Source organism: Musca domestica, unplaced genomic scaffold (assembly GCF_030504385.1).
Source record: "Musca domestica strain aabys unplaced genomic scaffold, Musca_domestica.polishedcontigs.V.1.1 1, whole genome shotgun sequence".
NCBI lineage: Eukaryota > Metazoa > Arthropoda > Insecta > Diptera > Muscidae > Musca > Musca domestica.
Window position 1 is genome coordinate 19,549,254 of NW_026712114.1, and position 26,966 is coordinate 19,576,219.

A 26,966-nucleotide genomic window follows, 5' to 3' on the forward strand; every position below is an offset into this window, starting at 1 on the left:
AACCTTGTAGGGTATACATATCATGATGACAAAAGACAAGCAAAATAAAGTACGTACAACATGCCATACAACACCCAAGTTGTTGGTCACAAGAAGAAGAAGAGGAAAATGATAGTCGGAGAGTGACCACCAGCCAGCCAGTCAGCCTGCCTGCCTGCCAGCGATCCACCTTCAACTCCTCCACACCAACACTGGAGACAGACGTTATGCATCTTTTGTTGTTGTTGTTGGGTATATTTTTTCCTTCTTCCTTTTTTTTATAATTTTTGTTTTATTATTTGAGTAATGAATATTATAATAACATTTTTGAGAAATGCAAGAAAGAAAAAAAAACGAACGAACTTTGGTCATATCCCACCCAATATTGTCGTTGGGGTCTTAATGATGATGGTGATGATGATTTTTATGTTCCCTACATGTTTTGTTGTTCTTTTGCTGAACATCATTACGCACCGGTTGCATTGTACTTTGTCCACCAGCCAGCCAGACAGACAGACACCCGTTCGGCAGAAAGGAAGAGCTATTCATATTTACCCATCATGACTGGACATTTTGATTAACAAAGAAGAACAAAAGAATAGTCTGGTCTTTGGCCAGAAGTAATTTTTAATGTGTGTGGGAACAGGATATTCTATTACATGGCGGTCGAAAATTATTTTTAAAAAATTATTGAAAACACTTAGGGAAACAGGAAAAGAAGAGAAAATGGGAATTTTTACAAAAAAAAAAAAAAAATAAAATAAATAAATAAAAATAAATAAATAAATAAAAAATAAATAATAAGAACTAATAATAATAATTATTAAAACAATAATTTAAAGAAATTAAGTTAATTTAAAAAATATATAAATTATTTATTATATATTTTGGATAACATAACTATTATCAACTAAAAATTATATATTTTCAATCCATCCTACCCATTTGGAAAATGATTGAGATTTTTTTTTGTAATTCAAAGCCTAAAAGTAGGCATTTTTCTTGAAAAAATTTACATTTTCATAAAACGTTACTTCTTCAAGTTCGAAGTTATGTAAACAAATTTTAAAAATGCGCCAAAGCAACAAAAACTATGATATCTTAGGAATTTTAATAAATCTAATCTTAAAAACGCCTAAAAGTAGTCCCCCATATTTTCAGCACTTATATTTTTATAAAATATTCCATTTATCAAGCAACTCCCTAATTTTTATGTCTTCGTTGTCATTTCCAAAAATATTAGGAGATTCCCTTTGTTAGTAGTCTAAAAGCAGGAAATATGCCTAAAATTATGCACCACATTTTAAGAGTTTTTTTTTATTAAAATATGTTTTCCAGTCTTCTACCATATTTCCAGTTCAATTTCTGCATTTCCAATTCTTGCAATTTTTAAAATACGAAGATATAATAAAAATTTTATAATAAAAAATGCTTTGAATTGAAATCTTAAAAGTAGACTACATTTTTTAAAATTAATTTCATCATTTTTTATCAAATCATCTAAAATTCATTTGGAAATGATAATTTAACTAAAGGAAGCGAAGAAATTACAATTTTAAATAAATAATAAATATGTGCCCAAAAGTATGCACCCTATTTTATGAAATTAAATATTTTTTCTTGGTAAAACCTATTTGGAACCAGTTTTTCATTGCTTTTCATTTCTTAACACAAGAACTTTTTTAGAAATTTATGTAAATACTATGCCTAAAAGTAGGCACCAGTAGTAAGACCAGAGCCTAAAAGTAGACTCTGCTGGACTGGTTTTTTCGAAATGGGGAGCTTTTCTTTCCTCTGAAAACTGGATATCGCTATTTATCTTATCACTCCCAAAAATTAGGCTCCATTAAAGAACCCCAAAGCAATTTTCAAGCCTAAAAGAATTGGCGATTTAAAAGTAATTTTGAAAATTTGCAAAATGTATAACCACTGAATAATTTTCAAGCCTAAGAATCGATTTTAAAATAATTTTAAAAATACCACATTCGAATTTCTTTCCCTTCTGTTTTCATCCAAAACTTTTTTGGAAAGAGGGTAATAAGGACACCATTATGCAGCTAATGCACATGTCGCCATGTGTATTGCAATATCAGCATCTTGGTAAATTGATACATTTCAAACCATGCAGATCTTGCTAACCACTCCGCAACAGAAAAAATAAAAGAATATTTTGTTTTGGCTGGCATGATGCTGGCATGGCTTGGCTTGCAACCTTTTAAGGGGTGTAATTTATACCAATTGGCTTGAACTCCCCCGTCAGTGAGGAAACAGGACGAGATGTTTGTAAAGAAAGTCATTATGGCATCAAGAAGATGAATTACTTTTGGAAATTGCACAGACATGGAAAACAAAAGTTGATTCTTGTCAGGCAAAATAAAAAGGCCACGTGCTGTTGGCGTGTGCTCAATTTCTGGCCTCAAACAAATGGCCAGATCAAATGACACATAATGCAGTTATTCGTTTTTTTTTTTTTTGCAAAGAGAGCGGGCCTTTCCTTCAAAATATAAAAATTCTAGTATTTTTTGTTTTGCACATCACTGGCATTCCAACAATGGCATAAAAAGAAGGTGTTCCCAAAACAATCATTGAACCTTAAACAAAAAATGGAAAAAAACAAAAACTAAACGTGATTTTTATTCCAAAACCCTAGCTAGTTGTTGGTGATGGTGTTATGCCATGGTGTTGTTCCATTTTTTTTTTTCGCTTGACTCCATTATTTTTATTATTGTTGGTCTTTCCGCACCGGAGACTGTATGGAGTCACACTTTGCCTATGTCACACTTTTTGTGTTGTTGTTGCTGTTTCGGTTTCAAACAAAAGCCTTATTTTCCCGCTAAGCCATGAAAAGAAAAAAAAATAAAAAAAACAACATGGAACCCACCCAGGTTGTTTTCAGGGATTTGCCTGCTGGTGGCAAGGTGTATTTTTTTCGGTTTGGTTTTGTAGGGAATGCCAAATTCAATTCCAAAGAAAGCAACTGAACTAAACTCTGCAGCATTGTTTAATGTCGTTTAGTTTCGCAAAGCTCTCCCGACTTTAACTATGAATATTTTCGACCATATGTGGTGGTTTTTTTCCTTTTCTTTTTTTTTTTTTTTTTTTTTGGAAGGTCGTGACAAACGTGTCTATTGGCTTAATGGTTTGCTTTTTAAGTGAATATTTATGGTGAAGCACCAAAAGAACTAAAAAAAGACGAAACGAAGCGGGGAGTTTGAAATAGATTTTTTTCTTCGATTTCAATTAAACCAAACAATTTGCGGCAATGAGATGGAATGTGATTCTAGAATTCCTTTTCTTTTAACTTTTTTCTTTTTTAAATTTTAAGAAAAAAATCTTCAAAAAATGTTGATAGAATGATAACAATTCTAGAAAAAAGTCTTTTAATTTTCGGAATTTTAGAAATGGGTCTAAATGATTCATATAGAGGCTTTATTTTGAAATTATTTAAAATATATGAAATTTTTTTGAATTTTTAATAAAATAAAAAATTGATTCATCCTAAAATTATGCACCAATAAAAAATTCCTAAAAGTATGCACCACAAATTTTGTGTTGGAATAAATTACTCTTTTAAATTAAATAAAAATATGTAATGTCTTTTTTGCTTTTGAAACTGCATTTTTTCTAAAAGACTCTTCATAGGCCTCCAAAACTATGCAACAATTTTTTAATATTTTATTTTAGAGGTTAACTTTTTTCATTAAACCTATTGAATTATTTTATTTTCAATATTAGAATAATATTTGAAAAATATTTTCCTTTAATTCTAGATTTTATTTTTTCCTAAAATTATGCACCAATAAAAAAAAATCCTAAAAGTATGCACCACAATAAATGTTGTACTGGAATAAATGACTCTTTCAAATTTAAAAAAATATGTCTTAAAATATTTTCATTGCATTTGGAAACTATCATTTTTTTAATAGACTGTTCTGGGACTCCCAAAACTATGCAAAATTTTTTTAAATTTTATTTTAAGGATTTTTTTTTTTTAATTTTTCTCATTAAATCTCTAGAACTATTTTGTTATTAAAATAATATTTTAAAGTTATTTTAATAACAATTTTATTTATTTATTCAGAATTTCCAACTCTTTAAAAAATCTGCTCTTTAAAGTCACCATGGCCGGGTTGGGGAAAAAAAACTAAAATAAATTGTCCACAATGGCAACATAACATCAGCATAAACCAAATTAAAACCACAACAATTTTTCACAATTTTCACGTGTAAATTTTCCAATTGGTTGGATTTTTATTTCACTTGTCTCATCTCGGCCGGCGCCGGCACCCTCCGGTGTGTTGCTGTCTAAACTGAAATATATGGTGTATTACATAAAAAATACACATATACATAGATATACAAAAACAAAAGCAACAACGACGACAATAACCTCAGTTTTTCACAGGAAACACAACAACAAGGAAAATGTAATAAAACAACAATAACGAAAAAATTTACAAAAACTACAACGAAATTGTTGGAACATTTGTGATGACGATGATGGAGTTGTAGGTAAATAAGCTTGATCTTGTTATGGTCAAATTCATTTTCAAACATGCAAATGATGTGAATATTTTTATTGTATTTTTTTGGATGGGAGGAAAAATGCGTATAGTCTTCCATTCTCACCTCATAAAATTATATATTTTCGAGTGGCTAGATTAATTTTCTAATTTAGAAAATTTTCAAATGAATAGAGCCAACTAGTTTCCCGTTCATATTTTGTATGCTAATAACAACAATACATGGTATTGTTGTTGGCTTTAAAACTTCCCTTCTCAGCCAAGCAACCAACCATTCATTCATACCATCCATCCAACCAACCAAACAACCATTCAAACCATGGCCATCGAGAAAAAAAACGCATCTGCGTTTGCTTTAACAAAAAATCCATAAAAAATGGTGGAAAATAATATGATGGCTATTGTTGTTGTTGTCGTTTCTGCCCCTACCTGCCTTATTTTGAATTTTGTTTTGAGGGTTGCAAAACCAGCGCAAAAAACAAAAACTTTGCAAATGTTGGCGAAAAAATCCTGCAAACAACAACGATTGGTCAAACCCCATAATCCTGGCATGACGTACATGTACGTGCGGTGCACCAGCCAAAAAAGCACACACGTCGTGACAGGCGAGCCGTAAAGGCCTAGGGAGTTAAGTTAGATATGTTGGATATGTGTCGTTTTTTTGTTTGCATTCACCCCTTGAAGCATTGAACTAAAAATGCTTTACACATATTCAAAACTTTCCATTGCATATTTTTCGGCAGTAACCTGGCAAATTGCAGGCTGGTGTGATGTGTTGCGATGACGACAATATGGCAATATATTCTTGATATGAACTGTAAATTCATGGCAGGCTTTCTGTGTAAAGGGTGTTAATGTTGTGGAAATCTAAAGGTTTTAGAATTAGCAGAACTTTTTGTTTTAAATTTTGTAAAGGTATTTTAATTGTCCTTTTTTTCGGAATTATTTTTCTTTAGAAAAAGGACAAGCATAATTTGTTCATTTCTGTCTCATGGAATGCAAGTATTTTCTTTTCTTTACCCCCTCCCCCTTTCTTTATCTGCTCAGCGTCCTTTCTCTCAATTTATAAGCATTCACATATTTTCACGGTCCATAAATCATTTTGCCGCAATTCAACGCTACAAAAGGAATTTCAGTGTTGTTTCGCTGTATTTTTTTTCTAAATTAGAAAAAAAATATAAGAAACAATTTCAAACAGACATTGAAAACAACAAAAGCAAATTGTAGTCATACAAAAATTCTAAATGACATTGTGTGCAAGTCTATGTGTGTGTGTGTGTGGAAAAAAGTAATTTATGTTGTGTTTCGCTTGATTTTTTCCTTTCATTCTTTTCTTATTGCTTTGTGTAATAGAAAGAAAGCAAGCAAGCAAGCCCCACTGACGTCGCAGCAGTCATAAGCGTCTAATTTTTTTCTGCCTTTGCTTTTTGAGGCGACAACAAATTTGCCTTAAGCATTTAAGTGAAATGTGAATTGACGGTGTATTGTTGGAGGCGGAATATATGCTTCACACTCCCTGCTCTCTCTCCTATTTATAGTTGGGTAATATAACACTTGCGCTAAAAAGTTTGACGACAGCAATGGCAGATCGCCCCGTTATAGAGGAAAATGATGATGAAAATGACAAATGTTATAAATAAAAATGAAATCGAAGCATTAGTAAAAAATGGGTAGGGGCAAGGGGGATGAGACGAATTTTGAAAGAAGACATATTCTTGCCAGAACAAAATATTTTGAATATCGAACAAGAAAAACATACATAACAACAACACCAACGGCATGATGACAACATAAAGGGACAGTGGGAAGAAAATGTGGATTTTTTTTAAACTCTCAAAAATGTCGAATTTCAGGACATTGAATTGAAGGAATAAAAAAAATACAATAACAATTTTTATGGTTATGAAATTTTTTATGAAAAAACTTGAAATCGGATGATATATATATGGGAGCTATACCTAAATTTGGACTGATTTTAGCCAATTCCAATAGGGTTCGTTCTTGAGCAAAACAAGTGATTTTTGGAAATTTTTATCTCAAACGGACAATAAATCTGACCTGCACTTTGTTTCCAAAATATAAGGACGGTCGGACATGTAAAAATCGACTCTAATTAAAAAAGAAACAATGGGTATATGTTGTTCCCTTTTGCATGTTACAAACAAATGTAAAAAATTCTGAAATATATATTTCCGAAATAACAACAACAATATTGAATTGTTTTCTATGTCTTTCCGAAATTAAAAATTTTTTCACATATTTCAAATTTATTAGTTTTCAAAAAATTTCTTTCTTTATCACCTGCTGATACCTTTGAAAAAAAAAAAATACAAAAAATTGAACTATTTAATTTTTTAAAATATATTATTCCAGAATTTCACAAAATATCTCAATTTTTCTCCCCTTGTTCAGTTAAAAAAAACCGAACTTATAATTTCAGATTCTTCAGGAAGTTATTGACCATCCATATATGGATTTTTGGTTCAATAGTCCACCCAGAAATATGGATTTCTTCTTCGTACCGTTCCCTATTACAAAAGTGTCCGGCAACGATTATATTCCGACAGAAATATCGTTTATGTTTTTTTGTCTGTCGGAAGAAAGTTTGGTTAAATGAGATATATATTCGAATTTTCCGCCAGAAATATCGTTGATTTTTTTTTGTCGTAAGAAAATGTGATTAAAAGATTCCCATTTTATTATTATATTTATTTTATTTATTATATTCCCATTTTATTAATTTAAAAATAAATCCCTTTTCCTCTCACTGTCCTCTTGACAAAAATCCAAACCAACCAAAAGTGTAATTTTATCCAAATTAAAATCCAAAAAAGAAATATATTGATTTTCAGTTCTCATATTTGTATTTCCTAACAAAATTTCTTCCCTTTCCTCCCACTGTCCCCTTGACGAAAATAAATCCACGCACAAAGATTCATTCAATTTCCCAAAAAACTGTCTATGAAATTGTTTTTGTTTCTTCAAATTTTGATTTGATGGAACAAAACAAAAAAAGGCCCACCAAAAATTGCCCTAACAAAGATGTGGATAGATAGCTTAGCATAGAACAGATATGGGGATGCCAATGCCAGCCAAACAAAGTGATAAATCATTTTAACTGTCACTTTCGAAATACAATTTTATTTAAATGAAACAAAAACAACAGAAACTCCTCCAAAAATTCTTCTATCTAATAATAACACAGAAGGGAAGGGAGGATATTTTTTTCTAATTTAAAATAAATCCAAGAAACAAAACTAAATGAAGCAAATCAACAACCCAAAAAAAAGAAAGAAAAATAAAATTCCTTTAGTTAATTATTTTCCAGCGACGGCCCCAAGACAAAAATGCCGTCGTCTTTTGTAAAATCAAGGCGAAGAAGAACAAGAACAAGAAGAAAAACGAAATAATACCAACACTCAATTAAGAAATGAGGCAAATAGCAGTGTTAAACTAAGAAAAGTCATGTTGTCTCGTCACAAGAACAGCAACAACAAAAACAGCCATACTCGCGTTGTTGTTGTTGCATGGAAAAATGACACTCCACCCATTTTTAAAGGCCACCATATGACAGCCATATGAAAAAGCACAAAAATTCACACACATCCGTCTTTTTAGCAGCCAAGAAAATCGAGTCCGACTACTACTACTACTACCAACACTACTTTAACTTGCACTATCAGCAAGCAATAACAACAAGCAAGAGGCGCGCAAAAAATCAACAACAACAATTACTATAAAATGGAAAAATGGCTGGTTAGCTGGCTGGGTGACTTGCTGAATGATGATTATATAAATTATAGAAGGGAGACTAGTAAAAACCACAAAAAATAAGAGAGTTTTAATAATTTTATGTTACTTTAAAAAAATAATATTTGAAAAAATATATAAATTATATGTCTTAAAAATATAAATTATTTTCAAAATTCTTAAATTTGTTCCTGTATAAAACACCACTAAAAGAGTTTGTTCCCTTTGAAAATACGCTTACTCTTAAAATTTGCCATTGAAATACTCAATTTACGATATTACTGTTTGGTCTCTCTTTTGTGCTCCCCACTCTCACTTATTTAGCCAATTTTGTACTCATTCCAATTTACTCTTTACTGTTTACGGTATTTGTGAAGAGTACATATTCCATGCACACGCACACACACACACATCAACAACAATCAACGCAATGGAGGGGAAATAACTCATTGCCATTGACTCTCACACTCAAAAAGCAACCAAGGCGTTTCTCTTCCACTCTTTTATTCTCTTAGCAAATTCGCTTGGAGTGTTTTCTTGTTTTGCGTCGCATGTCTGGCTCCCCAAAACAAATCGCAGACTGTTTGGCAGCTTTTTGGTTTTGGTTTTCGTTTTTTTTGTTTTGGGGATAAAATAAAAATGTTGTGGACAAAAACGCTACACGAAAAATGAAAAAAAAAAAAGAATTATTAAGATTTATGTGCGAAATATTTTCATTTTTTGGGGGTCGTGACCGTGAGTCTATTAAATGACAAGAAGAAAAATATTATATGTTGATGGCGGCGCGATGGCAGGCAATTGTTGTAGGTAGGCTGGCAGGCCAGTCAGGCAGATTTTAGTAGCGACGGCTGCAATGGTGTGAAATGTAATATGTATGGGTTTTTTTCTGTTTAGCAATTGTTGTTATTGGCGTATTAACAAATCTTTTTTTTTCGCAAAATAGGTGTGAAAGCGATTTGGGAGAGTTTTGTTAAGAAATTGAAATCTTTATTAACTCCTTTGAGGAAAGATATGAGAGATATTATTATTTAAAGAGGGGACCATGGGAGTCAAGAAACATATTTTTATAAATGGTAACATCAGAGTCTATTTCTATACTAGACTGTGAGATGTGTTTGAACATTAAAACAAAAACAAAGAAGTTAGTTTATTGATTTTTGCTAGATTTTGGAAATAGAAAACTGCAGAATTTTTGCATCAATAGATGGCGCTCTGATTTGAAATTCAAATGAAATATCTGAGTCTGTGTTCAATACAAAAAATATTTTATATGATGAAAATAAAACAATATCTCAAACTCGATGTTTGGAGTTCGTGATGGGCACCCTTCTCGGGCAGATAATAACTGCTACACCAGAAATTCGGAATTTTTAAAATTATAGCTTCAATTTTTAATGGATTTTTTACATTTGGCAAGTTCCCCGGGTCAGCTAAACTTAGCTGCTTTTTTTAATTTTTCAGTTATTAAAAGTTCAGTTGCAAATCTAATATTGGGAACCCAAAAATTCTACAAATATTTTTTTTATTTGCCATAAATTTCAATACCAAACTTTATTTGTTACATGTAAATAAAAAATAATGCAATATTTCCCCTCAGACAAGACCCCCATGAATTTTTTTATTCCTTTTCTCAAAAAAAAAAAAAAAAAAAATCTCTCTACTAATGAACCAATTTTCTTATTTATTTTGTAATTTTCAAAATTACAACAATAACAACAACTGATTAATATTTATATTAAGAAATATGACACACCAAATGACACAATAACACACCTCTAAGACAAAAAAAAAAAAAAAAAAACAACCACACAACATCCTCCCCCACAATTCCAAGCTTAACAGGGTCATTCACTTCCCTATAGCAAAAAAAAAAAACACACCAACAACAACAAAAAAATTGTCACTCTGCATAACGAAACATACGCATAAACACCCCACAAAAACATTAAATTTAATACGCACATTACATTAAAAAAAATGGAAAATTGGCCATTAAGTTTTCATAGAAGTCATTGCGAGTTGTTTTCTCTTTTTTTTGCGTTTTGTTTCCTTAAACTTAATTTCTTGGGTCGGTGGTGGTGGGATGAGCTGCTCAAATTTCTTCTTAGAGTTTTGTTCCGGATATGCATAAGAATTTAAACAAAGGTGGCTGGGTTGGTTGTTTGCTCAATACCCAACGCCTTAACTTATTGTAAGGATGAATACAACCAACCAGACAGCCAGCCTTAAGGTATGCCAATTTTCTGGTTTAGCATTGTTGGCGTTTTTTATGTGCCATTTAAGGTTATAAAATAAATTATTATTAACGTCATTCGAAATTAAACAACATTATACACAAAAGGCTCTTGTTACAGCAAAGAAAGAAAAAAAAAATACCCCATAAGGTTGTTTGGAGTTTTGACTTTCCTTATTGTTGTTATTGGCCATAAACTCCGGCAACAAGAAAATATATAAAAAAAAAAACTTTTTCTGATTCGTTGTGTTTTATAACGGCAAAATATTTTACCACACCAGACTCAATGACGACGGCTCAAAACCTTATTATGTTTCAAACACTATTTTTTTATTATTAATAACAACCCACGTTTGAAATTAATTTTTATATAATTTTTTCCCAGTTTTTGTGTCTTTAACTCTTTGTACCATTCCATATCTTTGTCAAACTGTCAATATTTATCTATAATACCCGCTTAAGTTTTATATATTTATTTTTAAGTAATATTTTATACGATAGGAGAAATACAACAACAAAAATAGTCCAGCGCAGAAAAAAAACATCCAATCTATGCGGCATTTATATTTGAAATATTCTACTACATGTGTGTGTGTGTGAGTGTGTCGACGTCGTCTCTGATATGTTAAGCCTTTTAATATAAACATGACAAGTGTTATGAGCCAAACGAAAAGAGGAAAAAAATTATTGATATTTTTTAAGTTTGCCTTTTTTCAAAGGCTTTGGGGGATTTAAATTTCACCGTAACCGAAAAAACAAGAGAAACGTAGAAAAAACAAACCACGTCAAAAAGAAACCACATAAACTTTGCTTGCGTATTTGTTTTAATTTTGCTATTTTTTTTTTTTTTGTTGTAGTTTTTGAATTCAATATTTTCATTTGCCTTTTTTTTTTGGTACATAACTATTTGTCAATATGTATGAATAACAATTGTTTTTTCCTTTGGTTTTTCAGGTCGATGGTGTCGAAGAGAATGGTCATCACCTGCCGCCGATACTAGAAATGCCGATGCCTCAAGACGGTTATATTCCTCAGTCTTCCTGGGTAGTCCCGGTGAGTAAAAATATATAAATAATATACCTAATACTATTGAAAAAAATATTAAGTTATTCCAAAATCCATTAAAAAAAATAAAAAGTTATTGGTAAAGTCTGCCTAAAATTATGGCAATTAAATTTGAAATTATTATAGAAGAGGTATCTTAGGCATCACGAAAAAAAAAACTTTAGGATATATCGAAAGAAAGTGTTTTCACTTTATTTATAAAATATTTTATTCAAATGAAATATAAATAATACGATTAGAAGCCAATAAAATCATAGGGTACTCATCTGCGTATTATTGATATTAATTAGTGTAAATAATTTAAAAATTACAATTTTAGGCATTTCTGATCCTATTTTCAAAACTCTTTCAACGTCAATTGGAAGCTCGGACTATATACTTTTCATAAAGTACAATAATTTCACCCAATTTTTAATAAAAACAATCAAAAGTCCTACAAACTTATTGGATAATCTTGAAACTTCCCTGCGTATTGATATTAAATGACTCGAAGAGATTTGAAATTAAAATCTCAGGCATTTCTAAGCTAATTTCAAAATTATTTTAATTTTCATTTAAAGCCCTGACTTTATACTTTTTATACAAAATGATAATTTCTCCCAATTTTAAATGAAAACCATAAAAATCCCTCCCAAATAAAAATATTTCAAAAGTACTTACCCGCGCATAATTGATATTAGTTCTATAGATATTTTTAATTTTTTTGGGTTTTTAAGAACAATTATCAGATTCATTGCATCTAAGCTCAGGACATAATTATATTAACAAAAAAATATTTAATGCAAATAACAGTGGTAGAAAGTCATTAAATTTATTTCGTTTATCCTTAGACCCCATTTATACAATGTTAGTCTCCTTTTTTTTTCAAATTTTGCAGATACTGTGATTTTTTCTTCTAAAAGTTTTTAATATTTCCACAAATTATCGATTTCCGGAAGAAATGCGTTCAAAAATAATTAAAAACTCTCAAAACAAGCAAAATAAAATATAGTGCCACCCTGCGTATGATTGTTATTAATTATGGGCAATATTTTTAAAATTAAATTATCAAGCAATTCCATCAGGAATTTTTGAAAATTGTTTATGAACAATCGAAGCCAAGACTTTCTATTTTTCATGAAAAATATTTCCAATAGCAACAGTCCTTGAAAAAGTCATCAGAAATGATCACAATTATAATTGTAGGGAGTTGGATTTGATTTTACTTTGATTTCTTAAAATTTTGCTGGTTAGACTTGGCTGTAAAGATAGAAAAATATTAACTAATGAACATTTTTAAACAATATTGCTAGGAACAAGACTTATTTTTAGCCAATAAAAATAGCTGTTGCAAATTCAAGTGATAGAAAGCCTTTAGGAGTTACAACAACTCTATTTTTGGTATGTTCACATTTTTTCCACAAATGTTAGCAGATACTCGGATTCTGTCTTTAGAATATATTAAAGTTTTGCATAGTTTATATATTTCACAATGAAATACTTCAAAAGTAAATAAAAATTATGAAAATACTCTAAAACAAGCAAAAATACATTTTGGACCCCAGTGCGTATGACTGTTATTAATTATTGTCAATATTTTTAAAATTAATTTTTAAATAATTTCTATCGGGAATTTTTTTTAAAGTTTTAACGTACAATCCAAGCCAAGGCCTTAAAGTTTTCAGAAAAAATATTTCCAATACGAAAATGCCTTGGTAAAGCCTCTATAAATTCCCTTTTTTGGGAGGGATTTAATTTTTTCTTTGATTTCTCATAAATTTCTTGCTTACTCATGATTACAAAAAGATAAAAACAAAAATCTACAACTTATGATGTTTATAATTTACTAAACACATTGCAATCAAGCATAAATCTGCGGCATTGAATGATCTTTGTTTTTTTTATTTTTTTAGTAATAAGCCAAAGATAAGATAAGCTGCAAAAGCTCTTTGTGATATTTTTTTAGAGTTTTCTAAAAATACAATGTTACAAAAACTAAGCAAAGGAAATCGAAATGGCAAACAAAAGATGAAAAAAAAAACGACAACAAACTTCTTCCAGTGAAGCCTAACATTTCCACAAAAAAAGTACTGCAGAAGAAGTAGTCGGAAACACCAGCCTAGACTAAATGTCTGGCGAAATACTAGAAATTACAACAGTTGTATTGTAAATTTTGCATAAAGATGAGCGGTTTGCACTTGAAGTTGTTGCCGTTGTTTTGTTAAACAATGATTTTTTGGATTTCCCTCCACCACCACCCCCCCCTGCGGATTTCCTACAATCTTTCAAGACACATTGGCATCAGCCTTGTCGGCATCGTAGTCATCATCTCCGCCAATGTGGTGTTTCTTGAAGGCTTAGCCTTACTTTGATGCATACTAAAAGCTTTGCTGGCTGTTACAAAGAAAAGAAGTTTGCGGCTTAAATACTTTGATATTTTTGCTTGATTTGTGTTAAGAAGCGAACGAAAAAACAAAAATCCAAACAACAAAAACACTTCAAAAACATTTCTAAATAGAGATGCATTTAAAGGCTTTTATTCTGTAGTTTCAAGAAAAGAAGCCAACAACACCACGAGGAAGAGAAAAAAACAAACGACTATTCAAAAGCAATTCTGTTACTTAAGCGTCGGTGGTAGTTTGGAAGGAAGGTAGAAGATATTGAGGCAGGAAGGAAGATCGTTTGTTGCATGTGCATCGAGTGTAACGCCATTTTTGACTTGAAAACCCCAGTAACCAAGAAACAAATGGCTGCAACATAAGCTCACAATGCAAAACTTAACTTACAACAACAACAAAATAGACGCCGTTAACGTTTTGTGTTGTTGTGGGGGTTTTTTCACTTGAAACATTAAGAACAAGCAGAAAAAATGCGCAACATTGATGGTCGGTCGGATCGGCTTCTGCTGAAATGTAAACTGTTATTTTGTAGCAAATCTGTCCGTCGGTATGGTGTTGCGATCTTCAAACGATCATTATGCTATTGTGCGATGGCATGAAGAAAGCAAAATTGAGGTATGTTGTAGGCAACCAAAAACTTAACAACAGCAATATGCAAAATATGCTTCTTCTTTTTGTTTCGGTTGCAACCTTGTGGAGCGACTTGAAAGATTCACACCAACAATCAATGGAAGTTCGAAAGTTAATACAAAAAATCCACCGCCAAAGGGATAATCAGCAACAATTTCAAGTGATTAAAAAAGATTGGGGTTTGTAGAATTTGAAATGAAAAAAAAAATAAAATTGTTAGCTTGTGCAGGAAAAGAAATATTGGATTTTTATTTTTGGTCCCAGGGTGCGTATGAGTGTTTTTAATACAGAGGTAATTTTTTTTAAAAATTATTTAAAAATATTTGGAAAAATAATTTTTAGGATTTTATTGGCAAATTGTTAAGAGAACATTTCGAATTTTATTATAAAAATGTTTGGGAGATAACTTTCCTTTGAAGAAATAGTTGAAAAATAAGGAAATATTAGAAAATTGTGTTTTTTTCTCTCTTTTTTGATAATTGTATTTTTTAGTTTTTTTTTAATAACATCCTTGAGTTTTTTTTTTTTTGTGAATTTTTGGGATTTGCAATGAAACAAAATCCATAGCTAGCCATGATAATTTCGCGCTTCAATGAAATGCGATACGTTTTTGGATTTGCTGATGATGTTTAAAGATGATCAACATGAATTGTTGAATGTTGTGGCTGTGGTGTTTGGTATTTTCGATTTTTTTTTCGTTCACTGATGCTAGAGAGATATATTTTTTTTTGTGCCGGCTTAGGTTTGGTCAAATCAGCCACGCACCTTTTTGAACATGTTTGCTGGTTTAGCAATCATCCTCATCATCATCATTCGAAGATGATGAAGTCCATAAGTTTCACTTCAACTTAAGATTTTTGCTGGATTTTTCTTTTCAATACGTTTTTTTTTCTCCAAATACATTAAGTCTTTAAGATTGCCAGTAGTTGAAAACGGCGACTATGGATTGGAATTAACACTGCTCCAATGTAGAACTGATGAGCTGTAGCCTCTTGGCGGAATAATGTGTTCAAGCGTAGAAAAAAAAGAAGCAGAAAATGTTGGGTAAAAAATTCCTGAAACACACCTTAAAATCACTTGGGGATATCACTTGCAGTCGCAAGCGTAGAAAGAGCTAAGTCTTGCGGGATTTTTGTTTTTTTTCGGTATGGTTTGGAGGACGTTTCGTCTTTCATGAAAGAAAATTAAAAATAAACTTCATAAGTTTTGGAGTTGGAGATGTTGCGTATGCCACTCTTTTCCTTCGTCTTCGTTTTATTTTTTTATTTTGGCTGAAGACTTTAAGACTTTCATTCATTTTGATTTCTTTGTCATTTAAAGTTATTGAACATGCATTGATACACGTTTGTTAACATATAAACAACATTTATACCCGTATAAATGAAACTCCAGCCGATGATGACGATGATGACGGCGACGACGAGGATGATGATGGAGGCCTGAGGATGTTGGAAGGCAGAAGGTATCGTTAATACATCTATGGCAATGGCAATGTGTTGGCCCCAAAACAAGCAGGTCATGGGGGGCTTTGCTGGTTTTCAAGCCAGGCCATAAAAAGCAACAAGCTTGCGTTAAGTAAGCATCACATGACACTTGGCTTGCAGTTCATAAATAATCGTCTTAAATGTAAAGATTTCCAAGTTGAGTCTTCTTTTTCGTCTTCTCTTCATTTTTTTCGGGGGTTTGCAATTTTGCAGTTCATCTTGTTTTTTTAATTTTCTTTTGCAGATTAAGCTTAAGCTTTAATTCTTGCCTTGTGATTAAGCCTGGAATATTTTCAAGTAATTTTCATTTTTTTGAAAAACAATCCTTGGCAGCATTTTAAATAGTTTCCCAAAAAATCGCTGGGGTTGTTTAACAAAACGTTTACAACGAAATGGATTTCAATCAAAGGAATGTGGCAGCAGTTCTTTTTTCGTTTCATTTTGTCTCAGCTTAACAGCAAAGGAACATTTTTAGCATATTAAAATTGTTTTGTCTTTGGCTGGATTTAAACGTTTGTCGTCGTTGTTGTTGCTTTTTTTGTTTGGTCTCCTTTAAGTGCTTAAGAAAGCATTTTGATCCCATTTTAATATTCTAAGATGCTTTAAATGAAATACGTGTATGGATTGTCACACGAAAATAACAAAAAGCAACAACGTCGGGTCTTTGCTGGCCCAACTGACAACTGACTGAAATTGTTTTGCAGAGCTATGTCGTCGTCTGTTGCCTGCCATCAACATTATTCGTTGTTTTCGAAATTCATTACGTTTATTGTTTTCTTAATTCACTTTGGTTTTGGTTGCATTTCAAACCAACTTGCTTTGGTTTTTTTTAAGCCGCCAATCCAATCCAATTCAACCAGGCAACCAGTCAATTTTACCACCATGGCCATAGCCCATCATTGTCATCACCACCGCCATCATCATCGTCGTCATCATCATCATCATTGTGGCATTGTCATCTTTGCCAGTAGCCGTGGCAAAAGAAGAAAATTTAAAATGCATTATGCATCGCGCCTATTTGGCATTTGTTTATTTTTATGTATGCAAAAATTGTTAAGGACAGACAAAGAAGAAAACGAAAAAAATCATAAAAACGAAAATAAAAACAAATCCCGGGCTTAAACAACAAGAAAGTTGTTAAGTTAACATTTTTTTTTGTTGCTGGCTTAGTATCTCATACACGTAGAAGGTCACATTTAATGGTTTTATTTTTTGTTTTCCCTTAAACGGAGTTGACAAATGACATTAACAATTTGCCAAACTGAAAAGTGTAATGGCCATATTTTACAACACTTTGTGAAGACGCGGCCTTGGAATTTGGGTGGTGTCGTTTCCAAGAAATGTTGAGGGAAAAATGAATTCAAAATCCAGATTTTTTTTTACAAAATTGTCAATAAACTATAAAATGGGTGCAAGTTTTAAGGGAATTAACAAAAAAGTTGGCAAAATTGCATTTGGAAGTATAGCAATTAGAGAAAATAGTTTTTGGTACCCAGGGGCGTATGATTGTTATTAATAGAGAGGTGAAATTTTGAAAATAGCTTTAAATATACTTCCAAATGGAATTTTACGGACATTAAGGGCTCATTTGAAAGCTAAGAAATCATATTTGAAATAAAAAATTATTTAAATAAAAGTAATAAAAGAGTACGGCACAAAAACGTCCAAACAATCAAAACTTATTTTTTCAACGATTAAAAATTAATTCAATTAATATTTTATATTAAACAATATATTTTTTACTATAAATGAAAGTAAGAATTTTTTGATAGAAATGGCACACTTGAGGGCTAGTGATTTAAATTTTAAATAAATATTATTTCTAGATTTAGAACTTTTCGTCATTTGTATGAAGAAGTTATCAAATTTTGAGAATAAATACTTAACTTTGAAAAAAAGCAGGAATATTCACTAAATATGAACATTTTCTAATTCAAATGACCAATATGAAGCTAATGATTTAGATTTCAAATCAATTTGATTTTTACAATGAAATTAAGGAAATTCGTTAAAATGAAAAAAAAAAAGAATTGAGTAATATTTTTTCATCCAAAGATTTAATTTAAAAAGCGTAATAAAAATATTTCAAATTTCAAAATCTTTATATTTTGTTGGTTTTATATTTGAGATAGGGAATTTTAAGGACATTATGTCAAAATTTTTGTTAAAAATGCTTTACGTGTCTAAGAAATAAAATAATTTATTTTTTCGTACCATAGAGCGTATGATTGTTTTTAATACAGGGGTATTATTTTAAAAATTAAATTAGAAATAGTTGTCGTGGGAATTCAGCCCTCAAATGAGTATCATTTGAAAGCAGAGACTTTCAATTTTAAATGAAAATTAAAATAAAATATTTGACATTTCAAAAAACTAAAGATTTTGTGGGGAAAAATAGGAAATTGAAAAAATACAATATTTGTTTAGTTTTACAAATAATAACTTAAAATAAGTATTTTAAACCTATTTAAAATTAATTTTTCAATGTAGAATGTATGAATTTAATATTGACAGAGCTTGAATAGGGAATTTTTTAAAAAAAATTATGTTTTATGAATTGTATTTTTGAATATTTTTCTGGCTTACAATGTGGTAAAAATTTTCCCTTAATCCTCATTCAAAGGTTGTGATTCATATTAAATTCTTTTTAAAAAAAGCTGTTAAATGCTGTCCATTTTTTTACTTTTTTGCTCTGAGAAAATATTTCATTTTAAAAAATTTTGATTGATGGCTTTGGGCCAAAAAAACAAAAAGCAAAAACTTAAATGTTTTAAATGTTTCCTTTTTGTGGGTTTTTGAAAGATTTCATTTTGCAGTTTGAAGAAACAATGTCGGTTTTTTAATCATCGCTTAAATTATGGCTTAGATTTGAAAAAGTTTACGCATGCAACATCAAAACATTTAACAACATAGTTCGTGTGGTGAATTATGAAATACCAAGAGACAGGCAAGGAATTTCTTCAAATGATAAATGGTTTTGGGGGCAGGGTTCCCACACTCATAGAAGGCAGTAAAAAACAATAAAAAAATAAATATAAAAAATTGTGAATTTAAGAATTAAACACCTGTTTTTTTGTCTGCTGCTGCTAACAGGAAATTAATTTGTTAGGAATTATAAAAATGTATTTCTTTTCTCTATTAAAAAAAAACTGAATTTTGATTTTTTTTCTTGTTTGTTCTACCTTTTTCATTGCAGACAATTATGGCACAAGTGCAAGCGGTAAGCATAACAATAAATTATATTTTTCTACTATGCCCATATGAATTTTCTTTCTATAACAAAAAAAAAAAAAAAAAAAAAAAAACAACAAAAAATTGCTTAGCATCTACACCGGTTATTTGCCAAACAGCTGAATGAATTTTGTTTAGAATTGGCTCACAATACATATTACCTTTATCGATACTACAAAAAATAGCTCCTCAATTCCCCTAATTATAGTTTTCGGACAATAGTTCCTATTACAAGCCAAGGGGAGAAAGGAAAAACTCCAATCATTGAAATTTAGCGTTTCCATTTAACTTACATTGACAGTCTGTATAATTATATGATCAACCATAACCCATCATCATCATCATCTCCTTCTCCTGCTTCATTGAGCAAAAAAAGCATAAAAAAGAAACCTTTGGGATACAACAAATCCAGCCATATGCCTGGACAGACAATTGTACTAACCAAAAAAAGTAGTATGGCTGAGGCCACAAAAAATTATGGCCAATAATATGGTCAACTTTAACAGCAAAAAAACGAAGATATTGACCAACAACACCATCATCATCATCGGCTTCATAACCCAAACAGATATGAAACCATCAGGCTTTAAGCCATCAGGCTCAAAAACATATCTCGTCTTGCTGATTGTAAGTAACTAAGCCTGGGTATGTCTGATTATTGTGAACCCCTTTTGAGCCAAAGGCTTAGAGGTGGAGATGTGGAAGAACCCAGGCAAATGCCCAAAAAAAAAAAAACATATAAATTTTCTGATTAAAAACCCGCTTATCATTATTATAGAGGATGGTGCGTAAAGGTCTTGGGTGTCTCTTTTTGGATTGTTGTTGCTGTTGTTGTGTGATGATGACGACGACGCGAACGAATGATGCTGTTGCCGCTGTGCCAAATGATGGTTGGCTGGCTGTTTTGAGTAACTTACCTTCCAAAATACAAAAACCTCCATCTCCTCATACACGCTTATATTCTTGAGGCTAAAGGCTTCAAAAAAAAAAAAAACATTCATTTTTTTCGATGGTATGTTGAAGGATTTGTTATGAAGTTATGCCATCTTTAAATCCAATACCGAAATAAAAAATCCACAAAAAAAAAAAACGAAACACATCCCAGGCCATAATGTGAGCAAAAGGTTGCGGGTGTTTTTTGTTTCCATTCTCCAAATCTCCGAGGTTGTAGTTTTATTTTGTTGTACATAGCCTCAATATTGTGTTTTTTTTTTGTTCTTTCTTTCTCGAAACAAATAAAACCTTTGGCAAAATCTTAATATCACAGCAGCAACAGCAGAGAAAAAATGTATTTGAGATTTCCTGTGAAATCTGTAGATTTTGCTTCGAGTTTTTTGAGGATTTTCAATAAGCCGTAGGAGATAAAATTGGAAAAAAATACCGAACAACATTAAAATTATTTAAAAGAAATTTTGTATTCAATCTCCTGCCAAGGACGATGGCCTTTGCGATGTTCTTTTATATTATTTTTATAAAAAAAATTAATTCAAATTCGGTGCATATTTTTAATAATTCCATCAAACAAGTCAATAATTCTCAAAAAAATGTCTCAGGCTTTCCAGTAAGGTTTTTAAGTTTTTCGTAGTAGTCCAAAATCACTCTTAAACCTTAAAAATGGCCACTATATTCATCCCCGTTAGCAATATTGTAAAATATCGCCATAACTATTTAATACTCCTGAAAGTATGCACTAAATTTTAAATTAAAATAAATACTATTTTCTGTTTAATGACCTTTAGGTATTTTGTAACAGTTCAAAATGACTCTAAACCATTAAAAATCCCCAGTACATTTTTCCATTTTCCTAGAATTCTGAAATATCCCATAAACAATTTAAGACCCCTAATAGTATGCATCGAAATTTGAAATTAAAAATTCGTATTTCTTCCCATTCCTTTCTACATTCTCTGTAGTTAATATTGGATTAGTTCCCCTTACTTTGTAAATGTCAAAAACAATGTATTCTCAGTCAAGATTTTTTTAATTTATTGGTTCCTAAAAGTATGCATCATCTTTTGATATAACATCATCATTTATTTGATGTTTTACAAATTATATACAGATTTTCTTTGAATAATCTTAAATTCTCCCCAGTTGTTTAAGGATTCCTAAAAGTATGCACCATTCTTTGAACTGATCGAAAAACTGCCAAATTTAAGATTTTTATTCCTCCTAAAGGTATACAACGCCCTTGCAATAAATCTACGATTGGCTTCATCAATAGGTTTGATAATAATTTAGCCTCTCTTCATTTATTTCGAATTGTTTAAAAAATTTCCCTAATAGGACTATTAAAATTATAAAAGAACTTCGGTTTGGAATTTTTTCAACAAAAAAGAAACAAATTCTGTACAAAAACAGCAGCATACCTTTTGGTTTGTAGGACCTTGTAACCCTACCATGAGATTTGTTTTAATTTGATATTCCAAAACCTGAACCACCAACTGTGCTGTATGGAACAACAAAATGGAGTTTGAAACACTCTTAGGAAACCCATCCATATGTCTCAGAATTCGTATACCGTCATCCCAACAAAAAAATAAACTTTCCCATTATGCTACAACACATGATGTGCCCGACAATGATATGCCATAACTGAGTGGCTGCCTCAGCCAGTTCCAACATACCTTGTTGCAACACCTTACAACACATGATGGTCCAACAATTGACCAGGAATATTGTAATCGACCAGCTTCAACTAGAAGATATACCTCCCCTTGCTCCCCAATCCACCAGCTCTCACTTCTCCCAAAACCTTTTCAAGCTTAGCATGATGGTGGTAAACTTGTCTCCTAATAAAGAACTCAAATTGGCGCGTACAAAGAGCATTTCCAACTTCAAGCCATAAGTATATGCTGACTGGGTGACTGAATGAGTGAGTGCCGGAATGGTTAGGAATCCCAGAAAACAGCAAGAGTTCAATGAATATTCCAAATGTTTTATGTTCGATTGTCTGTCGTGTCGTTGTTGGTTTGAGGTTGCCTGCATGCGTGTGATCATAATATGAATGTCATTTCAAGTTGGTTGGGTTATTCCGAGTCTGGCTTAAAAATAAGAGGCGACAATGTCAGAAGACAACACAACGACAATGAGCGGTGGAGAGAAGACCACAACCAAATAACAAAAACGACAACAACAACAACAAAAAAAGAACATCATGTAATATACAAAATAAACTTCAACCTCCTGTGGTGTAAAGTTGACGTACGATCATGTGGCGGCCATATAAAATGATGCCAAAACAAAATTGCAAAACAAGAGAACGAAGAAAAAACTTCCAAAGGTTTCCAAACTTAAATGAAAAGATATCAAATCAAAGAATTTTTAATCAAGCCCATGTTTGACTCAATTTGAGGTCTTGTGTTTAGGCAATAATCAAGCTTTCTAGCTTATCACACAAGATAGCTATTTAGAATGACCATAACAAGCCGAAGTTTATTTGAAACCTAGGCTGCCAGCGTGCAATGAAACAAGAAATGTCACTCGAATGTCGTGTCTGTCTGCCCCCAAAGATTTGCATAATTTCTTATTTGGCCTGCGTCTTGCTTGATCTCACAAAAATTGTCTTGTCTCGTAAATTTGTGGATAAAAATACTTGGGTATTTTATTATTGGAACCATTCAAACCAGCCAACCAACCAACCGTTCATCTCAATATGTCCTTCTGCATCTTCTTCCAATGCCCCTTTATATGTATTTTTTTTCTCTGCTTAAAATGATTTGCGTGTCTCTTTCTTTCGTTTTGGGCTCTTTTTTGGCTCTTGAGTCTTGGCGTGCCATAAATTTGCCAAATTTGACAATTATGAGCGTTAATAATAAATAAAATTGACAATCAATATGGAGATTTCATTTTATTATTAATACAGCTTGCATGCATATGTCGTCGAAGTTGTATGCACTCGGAGGGAGAACGTTGCCAAACTATGGCCAATAACGACATTGCATATTATTTGTATTGCTTATAAATTTTGGGATTTAAACCGACACACCGAGCAATCATCATCAAGGTGTGCAAAACACATGTTAACTGGCCCAAACGGCTCAACGAATTGAGGTTGACACAAATTGAGAGGACATAAATTAAGAGATTTTCAATGTAACAAATCAGCAGGCAAGAAGGTGGCAAGTGAAAGGTAGATTTTCTTTCTTCCTTATTAAATTTGGGTAAAAAATATATTTGCGAAATATATATAAGAAATGAAAAATATATGAATATTTCAATATTAAAAAAAAATACTGAGGATAACCCCTAAAAGTATGCAGTAACCCCTTGTAATAAAAATAGGAAAAATTGCTTTTTTCAAAATAAAAGAGAGGGTTGACATATTAAAAAAACTGTAACTTACCTTATTTAAATCTTTCAAATAACATGACTCATAGAAGGAAACGGAACTTCCCTAAAAGTATGCTGGAGGATCTGCAAAAAAAAAAAATGGAAAATATGTATATTTTTTAATTCTTTTGTATTTTCCCCTTTTAAAAATAAAAACTCAAGAAAAGGTTAGCAATTTTCCTTCCTACTTGTTTATAGACCTGACTCCTAAAAGTATGCAGCAGAATCGTGAAATTGGAAGCAGGAAACATATGATTTCGCAGTGATAAAAATTACGCTTCTTTTATTGAACAAATTCGGTTACTAATCTTTCATTTTTTGCGATCTTTATTTATGTTTATTGATGTTTATTAAACATGGCTCCTAAAACTATGCAGCAGAACTGTGAAATAAAAATAATGAGCATATTCCGGGAATCCGAGGTGAAAGGTTTTTTATTTCATTTTTTCAACTTTCAACTGTCTTTCCAAATTTTAATTTTCAATTAAAAAATACCACCTATTTTTATGGTTCCTAAAAGTGTGCAAGGTTTCCTAACATAAAATAACTTATTTTTCCCTTCATACTGGCGTGTCGATTCTAATGAATAAATTGCCTCTAAAATAGTTTTCAATTGAAAAAATACCATTGTCCATCTGTTATTGATCTTTCTTTTTGCTCCTAAAAGTATGCAAGGTACCCTAATACAAAATAACTTATTTTATTTTCAATTGAAAAAAAAACTACCATTGTCCAACCGTTGTCGATCTTTGTTTTTGCTCCTAAAAGTATGCAAGGGACCCTACCATTAAGTCACGTATTTTTTCCTTTTTATATTGGTATATTGATTTCAATGAAAATACAAAAAATGCATGACCTCTTCTGACCATCGTTTATTTCACAAAGTAATACCTTGTTACTGCAAACCAAAGATTATCTTCATTATTTTCGGGATTTTTGTTTTCCAAACCAAAAAAAAATCAAAAGAGGAAACAATCCTTTTTAAACCTCACATCATAACTGCCACCTTCATAAACTGCAGCACCACCATTATGAGCTGAAAAAAGCCAACAAAAAATTGTTTGGGAAAAAATAACAAGAAATTATGATGGATCACCAATCAAGCAACACCATCACAAATTCGTTGCTTTTTTCATATTTTAAAATCGTCTTCTTATATTTTATCGTATACCATGCAGCAAACAATAAATTGGCTTAAAAAGCCAAAAAAAAAAAAATATTTTTTATATAAAAAATATATATTTAAACCGAGAGGGAGAGAGAGAGAGAGAGATAGAGAGAGAGAGAGAGAGGGAAAGGGAGGTGAAAAACACAAACCTGCAACGAGAAGCGGAACTACATTTCATTGTTTGTTGCAGGCAAACACCAGCATCATCCAACAGCAGCATCAAACTGCAATATTATCCCCCCGAACAAAAAAAATAAAAATAACATCCTTATGATCTGTATGGTCGTTTAACTGCAAAGTCAATAATAATTTTCTACAGTATTATATATATTTTTTTGTTTGGTTCGGTTAAGCCCTTATCCTCCAGCAGCCAGCCAGGTTTTGCTTCGTCTACTATTAGGTATTTTTGTTGCTTCATAATACTTTTTGTTCTCTTTGTTGTTGTGGCTGTTTTCTTTTTTTAATGGGAATTTTTATGTGGCGGATTTGTGTGATCCATTGCCCAGGTTTTTTTTCACAACATTGTTCTGGTCTCAGGGATTTTTTGGTAGGATTTTTTATGGCATTGTTAAGGTTTTATGTGCAAAGGTTTTTTCTGAAGTTTTTTTTTCGTTTGCTCTCGGTACTTTGTTGTGGTAATATTTTTGTTAAATGCAATTATGAGGTGTTTTTTTTTGGTAGTTTTGGAGACAGGGGTTATTGATCTCCAAAAAGGAAGCAAGGTGGGAAATTTTGGAAAAAAAAATAAAAATGGAAAAAATTGGCTTCTAATTCCTAAATCTTTTTCAATTTTTTTTAACTTCAATATTTATTTTAAATAAATTGCAACAAGTCTCGACTTATTACTTTTTCATATAAATTAGTATAGCCTAATAGGCCTTTGAAAATATCGTTTTTTAATATTTAAATTTTCCTTCAGATATTCCAAATTAATTGCCTCAAAATGTTTGTCTTGAAAAAAGGCCCGGGTATTTCCTTCTTTTTTTAAGTGACATCACCCCCTTGTTTAATTTAATTTTTTTTTCTATGCCATATTTTTTCCGGTTAAGCCTGCTGTTAAAATGACCCTCATACCATTTTTATTTTAATTTCATTTTCAAGAAACAAAAAACAAAAAAACGCAATGGCCTGACTTATTTCCTTTTTGCAAAGTTAGTACTTCTCGTTGTATTTTTTATCAGCCATGTTGGCAATGTTGTTACACTACTAACCTAGCAACCGTGGGTCCGCTCTACTGCCCCCAGCTCACACAAATTCTCAACTTGTTTTACACCATGCCGGCAATAAGTTTTGCATTACAATTTTGCAACAACAACTACAGAAATACTCCCCATTTTTGCGTTAACAAATATGGCCGCCCAAAAAAACAACTGCAACAACATGGCATTATAATCATAATAATAACCTAGAGGCCCCTAAGAACAAGGGAGGGAAATGGCAATAAGGCAATTTTTGTCGTTTTTTTTTCTTCTTCTGGCAAGTCCCTAAAAATAAGTTAATGAAAAAGAGAAAAAAAAAAACGAAAAAAAAAAATATTTTCTTAAGCTGCTGTTGTTGCCTGGCTTGATATTTCATTTAGTGTTGAAAGATTTTTTCACATGGTGCACCACCAAAAGCTTCTTGCATGTTCATAATGTGACTTATGCGTTCATAATCATCATCATCGTCGTCTACTTTTTTTTTCAATTTTTCGGAAAAAATATTAAAAAAAAACGCAAAAAATTTAGGCTTCTTAAAATGAAAAAGGGGGTACCAAATACTGGCCGGCTGCCTTGCTGGCCACCACTCCATTCCATATGCAAACAATTATGATGTCAAAACTGCCTTAGGTCTATTCGTCTCGCTTGTTGCAATTTAATGAAAATAATATGTTAATATGTTGAGAGGGGATAATTGTGAGATTTGAGGGCATGAACATCGAAAAAAAGAGGGGAGGAGAGGGGTCCGAAATTTTGGGGAACAAAAATAAGAGTTTTGAGGAAGGAGAAACCGTAAAAGTTTGGAATATACCAGATCGTTGTAATTCATTACCACTGAAACAAGTCCTAAAAGTATACAGCAAATAATTGTATGTTTTTTTTTGTTTTAATTAATTATTTTATTAATTATGGCATGAATATACAAGGAGAAGGAAGGAAGGGACCTCCAATATTTGACGGGACTAAAAAATCATCCAACATATAGATATTTTTT

At 31.5% G+C, this 26,966-nt stretch overlaps 1 protein-coding gene across 1 annotated transcript in view; it reads left to right on the top strand.

Moving 5' to 3' along the window:
- LOC101893144 (homeobox protein homothorax) overlaps positions 1-26,966 on the top strand; it is a 195,304-nt gene that overhangs the window by 140,772 nt on the left and 27,566 nt on the right. Inside the window, exons 9-10 of the mRNA XM_005183744.4 lie at positions 11,440-11,538; positions 19,239-19,262. Coding sequence (XP_005183801.1) covers positions 11,440-11,538; positions 19,239-19,262 — 123 coding nt within the window. The remainder of the gene's footprint in view (positions 1-11,439; positions 11,539-19,238; positions 19,263-26,966) is intronic.